Source organism: Chiloscyllium punctatum, chromosome 8 (assembly GCF_047496795.1).
Source record: "Chiloscyllium punctatum isolate Juve2018m chromosome 8, sChiPun1.3, whole genome shotgun sequence".
Lineage (NCBI taxonomy): Eukaryota > Metazoa > Chordata > Chondrichthyes > Orectolobiformes > Hemiscylliidae > Chiloscyllium > Chiloscyllium punctatum.
The window spans coordinates 124,521,849-124,537,288 of record NC_092746.1 but is presented as its reverse complement, the minus strand read 5'-3'; the positions used below and the strand labels follow the sequence as shown (position 1 = coordinate 124,537,288).

Below are 15,440 nucleotides of genomic sequence, written 5' to 3'. Positions count from 1 at the left end.
GTGCAGTGGATGCAATAGATGATGTGTGTGGAGGTGCAGGTGAATTTGTGGTGGATATGGAAGTGTCTCTTGGGGCCTTGGAGGGAAGTAAGGGGGGAGGTGTGGGTGCAAGTTTTGCATTTCTTGCAGTGCCGGGAGTGGAGGTGGGGGGTGTGGACCTGACGAGGGAGTCACGGAGGGAGTGGTCTTTTCGGAACGCTGATAGGAGAGGGAAGGGAAATATATCCCTGGTGGTGGGGTCTGTTTGGAGGTGGCGGAAATGACGGCGGATGATACGCTGTACATGGAGGTTGGTGGGGTGGTAGGTGAGGACCAGTGGGGTTCTGTCCTGGTGGCGGTTGGAGGGGCGGGGCTCCAGGGCGGAGGAGCGGGAAGTGGAGGAGATGCGGTGGAGGGCATCGTCGACCACGTCTGGGGGGAAATTGCGGTCCTTGAAGAAGGAGGCCATCTGGGTTGTACGGTTTTGGAACTGGTCCTCCTGGGAGCAGATGCGGCAGAGACAAAGGAATTGGGAATAGTAACAGTCCATCTTCCGCAGCTACACTGGCACCACCCCCCACCATTTCCTCCGCTACATCGATGACTGTATCGGCGCTGCCTCGTGTTCCCACGAGGAGGTTGAACAGTTCATCCACTTTACCAACACCTTCCACCCCGACCTCAAATTCACCTGGACCGTCTCAGACTCCTCCCTCCCCTTCCCAGACCTTTCCATTTCTCTCTCGGGCGACCTAATCAACACGGACATTTACTAAAAACCGACCGACTCCCACAGCTATCTAGACTACACCTCCTCCCACCCTGCCCCCTGTAAAAACGCCATCCCATATTCCCAATTCCTTCGTCTCCGCCGCATCTGCTCCCAGGAGGACCAGTTCCAATACCGAACAACCCAGATGGCCTCCTTCGTCAAGGACCGCAATTTCCCCCCAGACGTGGTCGACGATGCCCTCCACTGCATCTCTTCCACTTCCCGCTGCTCCGCTCTTGAGCCCCGCCCCTCCAATCGCCACCAGAACAGAAACCCACTGGTCCTCACCTACCACCCCACCAACCTCCATGTACAGCGTATCATCCGCCGTCATTTCCGCCACCTCCAAACAGACCCCACCACCAGGGATATATTTCCCTTCCCTCTCCTATCAGCGTTCCGAAAAGACCACTCCCTCCGTGACTCCCTCGTCAGGTCCACACCCCCCACCAACCCAACCTCCACTCCCGGCACCTTCCCCTGCAACCGCAAGAAATGCAAAACTTATGCCCACACCTCCCCCCTTACTTCCCTCCAAGGCCCCAAGGGATACTTCCATATCCGCCACAAATTCACCTGCACCTCCACACACATCATCTATTGCATCCGCTGCACCCGATGTGGCCTCCTCTATATTGGGGAGACAGGCCACCTACTTGCGGAACGTTTCAGAGAACACCTCTGGGGCACCCGGACCAACCAACCCCACCACCCCGTGGCTCAACACTTCAACTCCCCCTCCCACTCCACCAAGGACATGCAGGTCCTTGGACTCCTTCATCGCCAGACCATAGCAACACGATGGTTGGAGGAAGAGCGCCTCATCTTCCGCCTAGGAACCCTCCAACCACAAGGGATGAACTCAGATTTCTCCAGTTTCCTCATTTCCCCTCCCCCCACCTTGTCTCAGTCAAATCCCTCAAACTCAGCACCGCCTTCCTAACCTGCAATCTTCTTCCTGACCTCTCTGCCCCCACCCCCACTCCAGCCTATCACCCTCACCTTGACCTCCTTCCACCTATCACATTCCCAACGCCCCTTCCCCCAAGTCCCTCCTCCCTACCTTTTATCTTAGCCTGCTGGACACACTTTCCTCATTCCTGAAGAAGGGCTTATGCCCGAAACGTCGATTCTCCTGCTCCTTGGATGCTGCCTGACCTGCTGCGCTTTTCCAGCAACACATTTTTCAGCTCTGATCTCCAGCTTCTGCAGTCCTCACTTTCTCCTCGATCATTTCATAAAATTCTATCAGATCACCCCTTGCGTTTCAGTGAAAACAAACCCAGTCCCTCCAACAGTGATGCCCACTACACTCACCTCTGCACTCTGACTCCCTTGAAGGTCTGGAATGCTGCTGGTGTTTTCCAAAGTACAATCTTATGCAAAGTGCCTTTTCAGTTGCTCCCCATTACTACTCCTTCAGCCTCATTTTCCAGTGGTCCAATATTCATTCTTGCCTCACTCTTACTTTTTATATATCTAAAATTACTCATAATTTTTGATATTACTAGCCAGCTTACTCTCATGTTTCCTTGTCTTCCCCCTTTATTGCCTTTTGAGTTATCCTCCGCTGATTTTTAAAGGCTTCCCAATCCTCTAGATTCCCACTAATCTTCAGCACATTGTAAACTCTTTCTTTTGCTTTTATAATGTCTCCGAATTTCTGCTGTTGTCCCTGAATTGCCCCCAGAAACTCCTGCCTGTGCTGCTCTAATGTCTTCCCTGCTAGACTCCCCTTCCAATCACCTCTGGCCAGATTCTCCCTCATGTCTTTGTAGTTACCTTGACTCAGTTGTAATACCATTACATCTGATTCCAGCTTCTCCCAATCAAACCACAAGATGAATTTTAACATGTTATGGTCGCTGCCCCTTAGGGGTTCCCTCATTTTCAGCTCTCCAATCAAGTCTCCCTCATTAAACACCACCAGATCCAGAATTGCTTGTTTCCCAGTGGGCTCTACCACAAGCTGTTCCAAAACACAAACGTCTCGTCAATATTCCACAAATTCCTTTTCTTGAAATCTATTGCCAACCTGAATTTGCTAAAGACTGCAGGTGGAGGAATATCTGGTTATTGTTGGATATTGGTGTGTTGCTTTGCGTCTGCCTTCACCGGTAACATCCTGAAATCGTAATGTGATGGATTAAAGATTCAGCTAAGAATCACTGTCAAGACCATGGCTCTGAAACAAAACAGTTCCAAGTGGATTCTGGTTTGGTCATTTATGTTGTTTTGGGGAATGAATGGTGTGGAGAGTTAGCTGAAAAAGCTGAGCCTGTCCTGTCAGTGAGTGGCTGTGAACATCTTCAGTGGGATACGCAGATTGACAGGAGCAATCTGTTCCTTTGCAGACTTACTCGGGGTTGTTCTGTGTGTCAGTGAACCCTTACAAATTGCTGCCTGTGTACACACCGACTGTGGTCGCAGCCTACAAACGGAAACGCAAGGGTGATGCTCCCCCGCATATATACTGCATTGCAGACAATGCCTACTTCGACATGTTGAGCAGTAAGTACAGAGGGACACGCTTAACATTAACATTCAAATCCCTACCAAGTAGAATAAGCACATGTTGTCACTCTATGGCTTTAATCGGTCAGTGCATGGGCTAACACCACCACAATGGCATCCCTCCCAAACTGATCATTATCCCTTCCCTTTCCCACTGATTTCCAATAGGAATGAACACATTGCAAGGCTTGTCCTCACCCATCACACCATTAAAGACCATCACCAAGTGATTGGCTCCCAATCTTTATATCTCTCTGCGTAAAGAAGTGAAAGCTTTGTCGTTTTATTTACTCATTCGGTGTGGGAAGTGGGCATCCCCGGCTGACCCAGTGTGAATTGCCTGCCTCTAATTGTCCTTGAGAAGGTGATCAAACATCAATCTTCCCTTTTTCGACAGACAAGGAAATCTGCTCTTTGAACTCCTCCCTGTCCTTGACATTGCTCCTAGCCCCACAATAAATCCTGCAAGCAACAGTTCCCAATAATCGGGATGAACCGTGATTGTTCCTTGTTGGTATGATTAACATTACAATGTTCCCCATTGGACTGAGCAGCTTTGTGTGACATTGGCATCTTGGAAATTGATGAGCAAACAAAGCAGGAACAACAACAGGCTATTCAGCCCTTTGAGCCTGTTGCCCTGTCTGCGGCTCATCTGACTTCAACTTAACATCCTTGCAATGTCCCCAATAATCCCTTGGCAATCGAGAATCTATCTTCCGCTGCCTTAAAACAAGCCAAAGATTCTGCACCCACTGCCTTCTGTCCCCAGCTTTAGCGACATTTCTTAGATTCAGAGTACAGGTGGAGGAGTGGGGTAGGACTGTAATTGATAAACTGTTCCAATCTGGAGAAGATCCAATGGTTAGCCCAGGTGCCTAGAAGGCAAGTTTGCGATGTAGGATGACACTAACAGCGTGGGCTCAATTCCCACGCTGGCTGAGGTCACTGTTAAGATTCAACCTCACTCCTCACCTTGTTTATCAACTCATTCATTACCAACATGCTAACTGAAAAGCCGAAACATTGACGTAGGACTACTCTCAGATAATTGTGCACGGTTCTGGTCTCCCTATTATTAAAAAAACAGACAGAGACACGTGAGGAGACATGAAAAAATCAGAGTCGTGAGTGTGGCATCCAAGGAGCAGTAGAATCGATGATTCAGACAGGAGCCCTTCATCACCTCATTCCTGATGAAGGGCTCTTGCCTGAAACATTGATTCTCCTGCTCTTCGGATGCTGCCTGACTGGTTCTGCTTTTCCAGCACTACACTCTCGACTCTGATCTCCAGCATCTGCAGTCCTCACTTCCTGCTCCATGAAGAAATCAGAGCAGAGGGATAGGTTATAATCTGCTGAGCGTACTCCATCATTATGAATTCTGCTTTCCCACCTATTCCCCTATCCCTTGATACCCTGGGTGACCAGGAGTACCTCTACGCCAGCCTTAATCAATTACAAGCCTCTAAGTTAGAAAATTCCATCCGTCTACAACCCTCTGAGGGTTGACCTGTTATCCTGAAACTGTGTCCCTGAGATCTTGAAACTACCAAATGGAGAAGTTTATTCTGATCAGGCCTGACTGCGGCTCCATAACCGACAGAAACCAGGGGACTGAGGAGAGGCCTGGTGGAGCTCCGTGAGGTTACGAACGTGTTCCCTCAATCAGGAATTGGGATCTTCCTCCAATCGGGAATTGAAAATCTCTCCGTTTCTGGTTGTACTGAAGTCTGTGAAAGTAAGTTTAGCTGTTGATGGAAATACTGGCAGCGATCCTTACCCAGACCAAGAGTCAGAGGTTAAAGAGTGAAAGAGGAAGGCTGCAGATGGTGGGACATCGCATGGTGAGGAACTGGGATTGTTCTCGTTCAAACAGGCCCCTGCAATGGGGAAGTCTGCAAGGGAACTCAAATGCATTTGTCTCCTGGGGCAGGTGATCTCGAAGAGCTGTGTGGGAGGAGGAAGCTCCCACTGCCCCCTCAAAATATGTCCCCCACCCTGTCACCCAGTCCTGACCTACCCCCTCCTCCAGCTTGCCAAGGTCCCTGAGCTCCCCCCGAACACGGCGTTTACCCAATGGTACAAAACCCTACCCCATCCCCTATAACAGGGACTGTCCCTAAAGAGATCGGGATGTGAAGGTGTTAATAGAACATAGGACATTACAGCGTAGTACAGGCCCTTTGGCCCTCGATGTTGTGCCGACCTGTGGAACCAATCTGAAGCCCATCTAAACCTACACTATTCCTTCCTCATCCATATGCCTATCCAATGACTATTTTAATGCCCTTAAAGTTGGCGAGTCTACTACTGTTACAGGCAGTGCATTCTACACCCCTACTACTCTCTGAGTAAAGAAACCACTTCTGACATCTGTCCTAAATCTAACACCCCTCAATTTATAGCTATGTCCCCTTGTGCTAGCCATTGCCATCCAAGGAAAAACGCTCTCCCTGTCCACCCAATCTAACCCTCTGAAAATCTTATATGTCTCAATTAAGTCACCTCTCAATCTTCTTCTCTCTAATGAAAACAGCCTCAAATCCTTCAGCCTTTCCTTGTAAGACCTTCCCTCCATACCAGGCAACATCCTAGTAAATCTCCTCTGCACCCTTTCCATAGCTTCCACATCCTTCCACGCCAGAGAACAGAGGTAGCTGGGTAACAGTTAGAGGTGGGAAGGGGAAGAAGCAGGCAGTGCAGGGTTCCCCTGTGGTCGTTCCCCTAAAAAACAGGTATACAGCTTTGGAAACTGTTGGGGGGGACAGCCTTGCAGGTGTAAGCTGCAGTGAAGGGGTCTGTGGCTCTGAGATTCAGAAGGGAAAGGGGGAGAAGAGGAGAGCGCTAGTTATAGGGGACTCTCTAGTTAGAGGGACGGACAGGCGGTTCTGTGGACATGGGCGAGACTCTCGGATGGTTTGTTGCCTCCCGGGTGCTAGGGTCCGAGACGTCTCGGACCGTCTCTTCAGAATCCTTAAGGGGGAGGGTGTGCAGCCAGAAGTCGTGGTACACATTGGCACCAACGACATAGGTAGGAAGAGGGGTGGGGAGGTCATTCAAGAGCTCAAAGAGTTAGGCTGGAAACTAAAAGCTAGGACAGACAGAGTCGTCATCTCTGGGTTGTTGCCGGTGCCACGTGACAGAGAGGCAAAGAATAGGGAGAGAGTGCAGTTGAACACGTGGCTGCAAGGGTGGTGTAGGAGGGAGGGCTTCAGATATTTGGACAATTGGACTGCATTCTGGGGAAGGTGGGACCTGTATAAACAGGACGGGTTGCACCTGAACCAGAAGGGCGCCAATATCCTGGGGGGTAGGTTTGCTAGCACTCTTCGGGGGGGTTTAAACTAATTTGGCAGGGGGATGGGATCCGGACTTGTAGTCCAGCAAGTAAGCTAGCTGTGTGTCAGGATGTCCAAGACTGTAGGGAGGCTGTGGAGAAGGTAGCACTGACAGGGACTACTTGCGGACACAGAGATGGGCTCAAGTGCGTATACTTCAATGCAAGGAGTATCAAAAATAAGGTGGGTGAACTTAAGGCGTGGATCGGTACCTGGGACTACGATGTTGTGGCCATCACGGAAACATGGATAGATGAGGGACAGGAATGGCTGTTGGAGGTTCCTGGTTACAGATGTTTCAGTAAGATTAGGGAGGGTGGTAAAAAAGGAGGGGGGGGTGGCATTGCTAATTAGAAATGGTATAATGGCTGCAGAAAGGAAGTTTGAGGGGGATCTGCCTCTGGAGGTAGTATGGGCTGAAGTCAGAAATAGGAAAGGTGCAGTCACCTTGTTGGGTGTTTATTATAGGCCCCCCAATAGCAGCAGAGATGTGGAGAAACAGATTGGGAAACAGATTTTGGAAAGGTGCAGAAGCCACAGGGTCATAGTCATGGGCGACTTCAACTTCCCAAATATTGATTGGAAGCTCTTTAGATCAAGTAGATTGGATGGGGCGGTGTTTGTGCAGTGTGTCCAGGAAGCTTTTCTAACGCAGTATGTAGATTGTCCAACCAGAGGGGAGGCCATATTGGATTTGGTACTCGGTAACGAACCGGGACAAGTGGTGGGCTTGTTAGTGGGTGAACATTTTGGTGATGGCGACCACAATTCTGTGACTTTCACCTTGGTTATGGAGAGAGATAGGTGCGCACAACAAGGAAGTTTTTACAATTGGGGGAAGGGAAATTACGATGCTGTAAGACAGGATTTGAGGAGCATACGTTGGGAGCATAGGCTGTCAGGGAAGGATGTGGTGGAAATGTGGGACTTTTTCAAGGAGCAGATACGACGTGTCCTTGATATGTATGTACCGATCAGGCAGGAAAGAAATGGTCGTGTGAGGGAGCCTTGGTTGACGAGGGAGGTTGAATGTCTAGTAAAGAGGAAGAAGGAGGCTTACATAAGGTTGAGGAAACAAGGTTCAGACAGAGCAGTGGAGGGATACAGGATAGCCAGAAGGGACCTGAAGAAAGGGATTAGGAGAGCTAAGAGAGGGCATGAAAAATCCGTGGCGGATAGGATCAAGGATAACCCCAAGGCATTCTATGCGTATGTGAGAAACCTGAGAATGACGAGAACGAGGGTAGGTCCGATCAAGGACAGTGGTGGGAGACTGTGTATTGAGTCGGAAGAGATAGGAGAGGTCTTGAACAAGTACTTCTCTTCAGTATTTACGAACGAGAGGGACCGTATTGTTGAAGAGGAGAGTGTGAAACGGACTGATAAGCTAGAAGAGATACCTGTTAGGAAGGAAGATGTGTTGGACATTTTGAACAACTTGAGGATAGACAAGTCCCCCGGGCCTGACGGGATATATCCTAGGATTATGTGGGAAGCAAGAGAGGAAATTGCAGTACCGTTGGCAATGATCTTCTCGTCTTCACTGGCAACTGGGGTGGTACCAGGGGACTGGAGAGTAGCGAATGTTGTGCCCCTGTTCAAAAAAGGGAATAGGGATAACCCCGGGAATTACAGGCCAGTTAGTCTTACTTCTGTGGTAGGCAAAGTAATGGAAAGGGTACTGAGGGATAGGATTTACGAGTATCTGGAAAGACACTGCTTGATTAGGGACAGCCAGCACGGATTTGTGAAGGGTAGGTCTTGCCTTACAAGTCTTATTGAATTCTTCGAGGAGGTGACCAAGCATGTGGATGAGGGTAGAGCAGTGGATGTAGTGTACATGGATTTTAGTAAGGCATTTGATAAGGTTCCCCATGGTAGGCTTATGTGGAAAGTCAGGAGGCATGGGATAGAGGGAAATTTGGCCAATTGGATAGAAAACTGGCTAACCGGTCGAAGTCAGAGAGTGGTGGTAGATGGTAAATATTCAGCATGGAGTCCAGTTACAAGTGGAGTTCCGCAGGGATCAGTTCTGGGTCCTCTGCTGTTTGTAATTTTTATTAATGACTTAGAGGAGGGAGTCGAAGGGTGGGTCAGTAAATTTGCAGATGATACAAAGATAGGTGGAGTTGTGGACAGTGAGGAGGGCTGTTGTCGGCTGCAGAGGGACTTAGATATGATGCAGAGCTGGGCTGAGGAGTGGCAGATGGAGTTCAACCCTGCCAAGTGTGAGGTTGTCCATTTTGGAAGAACAAATAAGAATGCGGAATACAGGGTTAATGGTAGGGTTCTTGGTCAGGTGGAGGAACAGAGGGATCTTGGGGTCTATGTACATAGATCTTTGAAGGTTGCCACTCAGGTGGATAGAGTTTGTAAGAAGGCCTATGGAGTATTATCGTTCATTAGCAGAGGGATTGAATTCAAGAGTCGTGAGGTGATGTTGCAGCTGTACAGGACTTTGGTTAGGCCACATTTGGAGTACTGTGTGCAGTTCTGGTCGCCTCACTTTAGGAAAGATGTGGAAGCTTTGGAGAGGGTGCAGAGAAGATTTACCAGGATGTTGCCTGGAATGGAGAGTAGGTCGTACGAGGATAGGTTGAGAGTTCTCGGCCTTTTCTCGTTGGAACGGCGAAGGATGAGGGGTGACTTGATAGAGGTTTATAAGATGATCAGAGGAATAGATAGAGTAGACAGTCAGAAACTTTTTCCCCGGGTACAACAGAGTGTTACAAGGGGACATAAATTTAAGGTGAAGGGTGGAAGGTATAGGGGAGATGTCAGGGGTGGGTTCTTTACCCAGAGAGTGGTGGGGGCATGGAATGCGCTGCCCGAGGGAGTGGTAGAGTCAGATTCATTGGCGACCTTTAAGTGGCATTTGGATAGGTACATGGATGGGTGCTTAATCTAGGATAGAAGTGCGGCACAACATCGTGGGCCGAAGGGCCTGTTCTGTGCTGTATTGTTCTATGTTCTATGTTCTATGTTCTATCCTTCTTATAATGCAGTGACCAGAACTGTACACAATACTCCAAGTGCGGCCGCACCAGAGTTTTGTACAGCTGCAGCATAACCTCATGGTTCCGGAACTCGATCCCTCTATTAATAAAAGCTAAAACACTGTATGCCTTCTTAACAACCCTGTAAAAACAATGACTGCAGATGCTGGAAACCAGATTCTGGATTAGTGGTGCTGGAAGAGCACAGCAGTTCAGGCAGCATCCGAGGAGCTTCGAAATCGACGTTTCGGGCAAAAGCCCTTTCGATTTCGAAGCTACTTGGATGCTGCCTGAACTGCTGTGCTCTTCCAGCACCACTAATCCAGATTCTTAACAACCCTGTCAACCTGGGTGGCAACTTTCAAGGATCTGTGTACCTGGACACCGAGATCTCTCTGCTCATCTATACTACCAAGAATCTTACCATTAGCTCAGTACTCTACATTCCTGTTACTCCTTCCAAAGGGAATCACCTCACACGTTTCCACATTAAACTCCATTTGCCACCTCTGAGCCCAGCTCTGCAGTTTACCTATGTCACTTTGTAACCTATAACATCCATTGTCACTGTCCACATCGCTGATGTCCTTAGTCAGCATAGGCTTAATTGGGAGCATAGGCTGGAAGGGAAGGATGTCGTTGAAATATGGAACTTTTTCAAGGAACAGATACAACGTGCCCTTGATATGTACGTACCTGTCAGGCAGGAAAGAGATGGTCGTGTGAGGGAACCTTGGTTGACAAGGGAGGTTGAATGTCTTGCAAGGAGGAAGAAGGAGACTTACATAAGGTTGAGGAAACAAGGTTCAGACAGAGCATTGGAGGGATACAGGATAGCCAGGAGGGAGCTGAAGAAAGGGATTAGGAGAGCTAAGAGAGGGCATGAAAAGTCTTTGGTGGGTAGGATCAAGGATAACTCCAAGGCCTTTTATGCATATGTGAGAAACAGGAGAATGACGAGAACGAGGGTAGGTCCGATCAAGGAGACTGTGTATTGAGTTGGAAGAGATAGGAGAGGTCTTGAATAAGTACTTTTCTTCAGTATTTACAAATGAGAGGGACCGTATTGTTGAAGAGGAGAGTATGAAACAGACTGGTAAGCTAGAGGAGATACTTGTTAGGAAGGAAGATGTGTTGGGCATTTTGAAAAACTTGAGGATAGACAAGTCCCCCGGGCCTGACGGGATATATCCTAGGATTATGTGGGAAGCAAGAGAGGAAATTGCAGAACCGTTGACAATGATCTTTTCGTCTTCACTGTCAACGGGGGTGGTACCAGGGGACTGGAGAGTAGCGAATGTTGTGCCCCGTTCAAAAAAGGGAATAGGGATAACCCTGGGAATTACAGGCCAGTTAGTCTTACTTTGGTGGTAGGCAAAGTAATGGAAAGGGTACCGAGGGATAGGATTTATGAGTATCTGGAAAGACACTATTTGATTAGGGACAGCCAGCACGGATTTGTGAGGAGTAGGTCTTGCCTTACAAGTCTTATTGAATTCTTTGAGGAGGTGACCAAGCATGTGGATGAGGGTAGAGCAGTGGATGTAGTGTACATGGATTTTAGATGGGATTTTTGATAAGGTTTCTCATGGTAGGCTTATGTGGAAAGTCAGGAGGCATGGGATAGTGGGAGGTTTGGCCACTTGGATAGAGAACTGGCTAACCGGTCGAAGTCAGAGAGTGGTGATAGATGGTAAATATTCAGCCTGGAGCCCGGTTACAAGTGGAGTTCTGCAAGGATCAGTTCCGGGTCCTCTGCTGTTTGTAATTTTTATTAATGACTTGGAAGAGGGAGTCGAAGGGTGGGTCAGTACATTTGCAGACGATACAAAGATTGGTGGAGTTGTGGATAGTGAGGAGGGCTGTTGTCGGCTGCAAAGGGACTTAGATATGATGCAGAGCTGGGCTGAGGAGTGGCAGATGGAGTTCAACCCTGTCAAGTGTGAGGTTGTCCATTTTGGAAGGACAAACAAGAATGCAGAATACAGGGTTAACGGTAGGGTTCTTAGTAAGGTGGAGGAGCAGAGGGATCTTGGGGTCTATGTTCATAGATCTTTGAAAGTTGCCACTCAGGTGGATAGAGCTTACATTTTTTACAAACCCACCGACTCCCATAGCTACCTGGATTACACCTCTTCCCACCCTACCTCTTGCAAAAATGCCATCCCGTATTCCCAATTCCTAGGCCTCCACCAGATCTGTTCCCAGGAGGACCAGTTCCACCATAGAACACACCAGATGGCCTCCTTCTTTAGAGACCGCAATTTCCCTTCCCACATGGTTATAATGCCCTCCAATGCATCTCGTCTACATCCCGCACCTCCGCCCTCAGACCCCACCCCTCCAACCGTAACAAGGACAGAACGCCCCTGGTGCTCACCTTCCACCCTACAAACCTTTGCATCAACCAAATCATCCACCGACATTTCCACCACCTCCAAAAAGACCCCACCACCAGGGATATATTTCCCTCCCCACCCCTTTCCGCCTTCCGCAAAGACCGTTCTCTCTGCGACTACCTGGTCAGGTCCACGCCTCCAAACAACCCACCCTCCAATCCTGGCACTTTCCCCTGCCACCGCAGGAACTGTGCCCACACCTCCTCCCTCACCTCTATCCAAGGCCCTAAAGGAGCCTTCCACATCCATCAAAGTTTTACTTGCACATCCACTAATATCACTTATTGTATCCATTGTTCCCGATGCGGTCTCCTCTACATTGGGGAGACCGGGCACCTCCTAGCAGAGCGCTTTAGGGAACATCTCCAGGACACCCGCACCAATCAACCACACAGCCCCGTGGCCCAACATTTCAACTCCCCCTCCCACTCTGTCGAGGACATGGAGGTCCTGGGCCTCCTTCACCGCCGCTCCCTCACCACCAGACGCCTGGAGGAAGAACGCCTCATCTTCTGCCTCGGAACACTTCAACCCCAGGGCATCAATGTGGACTTCAACAGTTTCCTCATTTCCCCTTTCCCCACCTCACCCTAGTTCTAAACTTCCAGCTCAGTAACTGTCCTAATGACTTGTCTGGACTTGTCCTACCTACCTATCTCCTTTTCCACCTATCCACTCCACCTTCTCCTCCCTGACCTATCACCTTCATCCCCTCCCCCACTCACCCATTGTACTCTATGCTACTTTCTCCCCACCCCCACCCTCCTCTACCTTATCTCTCCACGCTTCAGGCTCACTGCCTTTATTCCTGATGAAGGGCTTTTGCCCGAAATGTCAATTTTGAAGCGACTTGGATGCTGCCTGAACTGCTGTGCTCTTCCAGCACCACTAATCCAGACTATGGTGTATTAGCGTTCATTAGCAGAGGGATTGAATTCAAGAGTCGTGAGGTGATGTTGCAGTTATATAGGATCTTGGTTCGGCCACATTTGGAGTATTGTGTGCAGTTTTGGTCGCCTCATTTTAGGAAAGATATGGAAGCTTTGGAGTGGGTGCAGAGGAGATTTACCAGGATGTTGCCTGAAATGGAGAATAAGTCGTACGAGGATAGGTTGAATGTGCTAGGCCTTTTCTCATTGGAGCAGCGAAGGATGAGGGGTGACTTGATAGAGGTTTATAAGATGATCAGGGAAATAGGTAGAGTAGACAGTCAGAGACTTTTTCCTTGGGTACAACAGAGTGTTACAAGGGGACATAAATTTAAGGTGAAGGGTGGAAGGTATAGGGGGGATGTCAGGGGTAGGTTCTTTACCCAGAGAGTGGTGGGGGCATGGAATGCGCTGCCTGTGGGAGTGGCAGAGTCAGAATCATTGGTGACCTTTAAGCGGGAATTGGATAGGTACATGGATGGGTGCTTAAGCTCGGACAAATGTTCGGCACAACATCGTGGGCCAAAGGGCCTGTTCTATGTTCTAGTGTCATCTACAAATTTACTAACCCATCCTTCTATGCCTCATCCAGATCATTTATAAAAATAACAAACAGCAGTGGACCCAAAGCAGATCCTTGTGGTACCCCACTAGTAACTGAACTCCAGGATGAACATTTCCCATCAACCACCACCCTCTGTCTTCTTTCAGCTCGCCAATTTCTGATCCAAACCACTAAATCACCTTCAATATTATGCCTCCGTATTTTGTGCTATAGCATACCATGGGAAACCTTATCAAACATCTTAATGAAATCCATATACACCACATCAACCACTTTACCCTCCTTTACCTGTTTGGTCACCTTCTCAAAGAACTCAATAAGGTTTGTGAGGCACGGCCTACCCTTCACAATACTGCGTTGACTATCCCTAATCAACTTATTCCTTTCTAGATGATTATAAATCCTATCTCTTATAACCCTTTCCAACAGTTTACCAACAACTGAAGTAAGGCTCACTGGTCTATAATTCCCAGGGTTGTCTATTTTCCCCTTCTTGAACAGGGGAACCACATTTGCTATCCTCCAGTCTTCTGGCACCATTCCTGTAGACAATGATGACATAAAGCCCAATGCCAAAGACTCGGCAATCTCCTCCTTGTCTTCCCAGGGAATTCTAAGATAAATCCCATCCAGCTCAGGGGACTTATCTATTTTCACACAGTCCAGAATTACCAACACCTCCTCCTTGTGAACCTCAATCCTGTCTAGTTTAGTAGCCTGTATCTCAGTATTCTCCTCAACCATATTGTATTTTTCTAGTGTGAACATTGACAAAAAGTATTCATTTAGCACTTCCCCTCTGACTTCACATACAACTTCCCACTACTACGCTTGATTGGCCCTAAGTTTACTCTAGTCATTCTTTTATTCCTGACACACTGATAGAAAGCCTTGGGGTTTTCCTTGACTCTATCCACCAATGATTTCTCATGTTTCTTCCTGATTCTTGGCTCTCTCTTTAGGTCTTTCCTGGCTAACTTGTAACTCTCAAGCACCCTAACTGAGCCTTCACATCTCATCCTAACATAAGCCTTCTTTTTCCTCTTGACAAGAGATTCAACTTCCTTAGTAAACCACGGTTCCCTCGCTCGTCCACTCTTGCCTAATCATATTGTAATTGCCTTTCCCCCAGCTATAACTTTTGCCCTGTGGTATATACCTATCCCTTTCCATCACTAAAGTAAACATAACCAAATTGTGGTCACTATCACCAAAGTGCTCTCCTACCTCCAAATCTAACACCTGGCCTGGTTCATTACCCAGTACCAAATCCAATGTGGCCTCACCCCTTGTTGACCTGTCTACATACTGTATCAGGAAACCCTCCTGCGGACATTGGACAAAAACTGATCCATTTAAAGTACTTGAACTATAGTATTTCTAGTCAATATTTAGAAAGTTAGAGTCCCCCATAACAACTACTCTATCATTCTCGCTCCTATCCAGAATTATGTTTGCTATCTTATCCTCTACATCTTTGGAACTATTCAGAGGTCTATAGAAAACTCCCAACCTCTCCTTTTCTGTTTCTAATCTCAGCCCATACTACCTCAGTAGAGAAGCCCTAAGATGTTCTTTCTGCAACCGAAATATTGTCCTTGACTAACAATGTCGCACCTCCCCCTCTTTTACCACCTTCCCTGTTCTTACTGAAACACCTAAATCCCGGAACTTCCAACAACCATTCCTGTCCCTGCTCTTCCTGTGTCTCAATATTGGCCACAACATCGAAATCCCAGGTACCATGCTGTAAGTTCACCCACCTTAGTCTGGATGTTCCTGGTGTTGAAGTGGACACACTTCAAACCACCTTCCTGCTTACCAGTGAACTCTTGCGATCTTGAAATTTTAGTTCTGACTTCACTATGCTCAACCTCCCATGTATTTGAACTGCAATTTCAGTTCCCATCCCCCGGTTGAATTAGTTTTAAACCCCCCTGAAGAG

At 48.2% G+C, this 15,440-nt stretch overlaps 1 protein-coding gene across 1 annotated transcript in view; it reads left to right on the top strand.

Annotated features, from left to right (window-relative positions):
• Positions 1–15,440, top strand: part of LOC140480877 (myosin-1B-like) — a 154,548-nt gene that overhangs the window by 14,026 nt on the left and 125,082 nt on the right. The window contains exon 5 of the mRNA XM_072576421.1: positions 3,106–3,262. Within this exon, the coding sequence (XP_072432522.1) occupies positions 3,106–3,262 (157 nt within the window). The remainder of the gene's footprint in view (positions 1–3,105; positions 3,263–15,440) is intronic.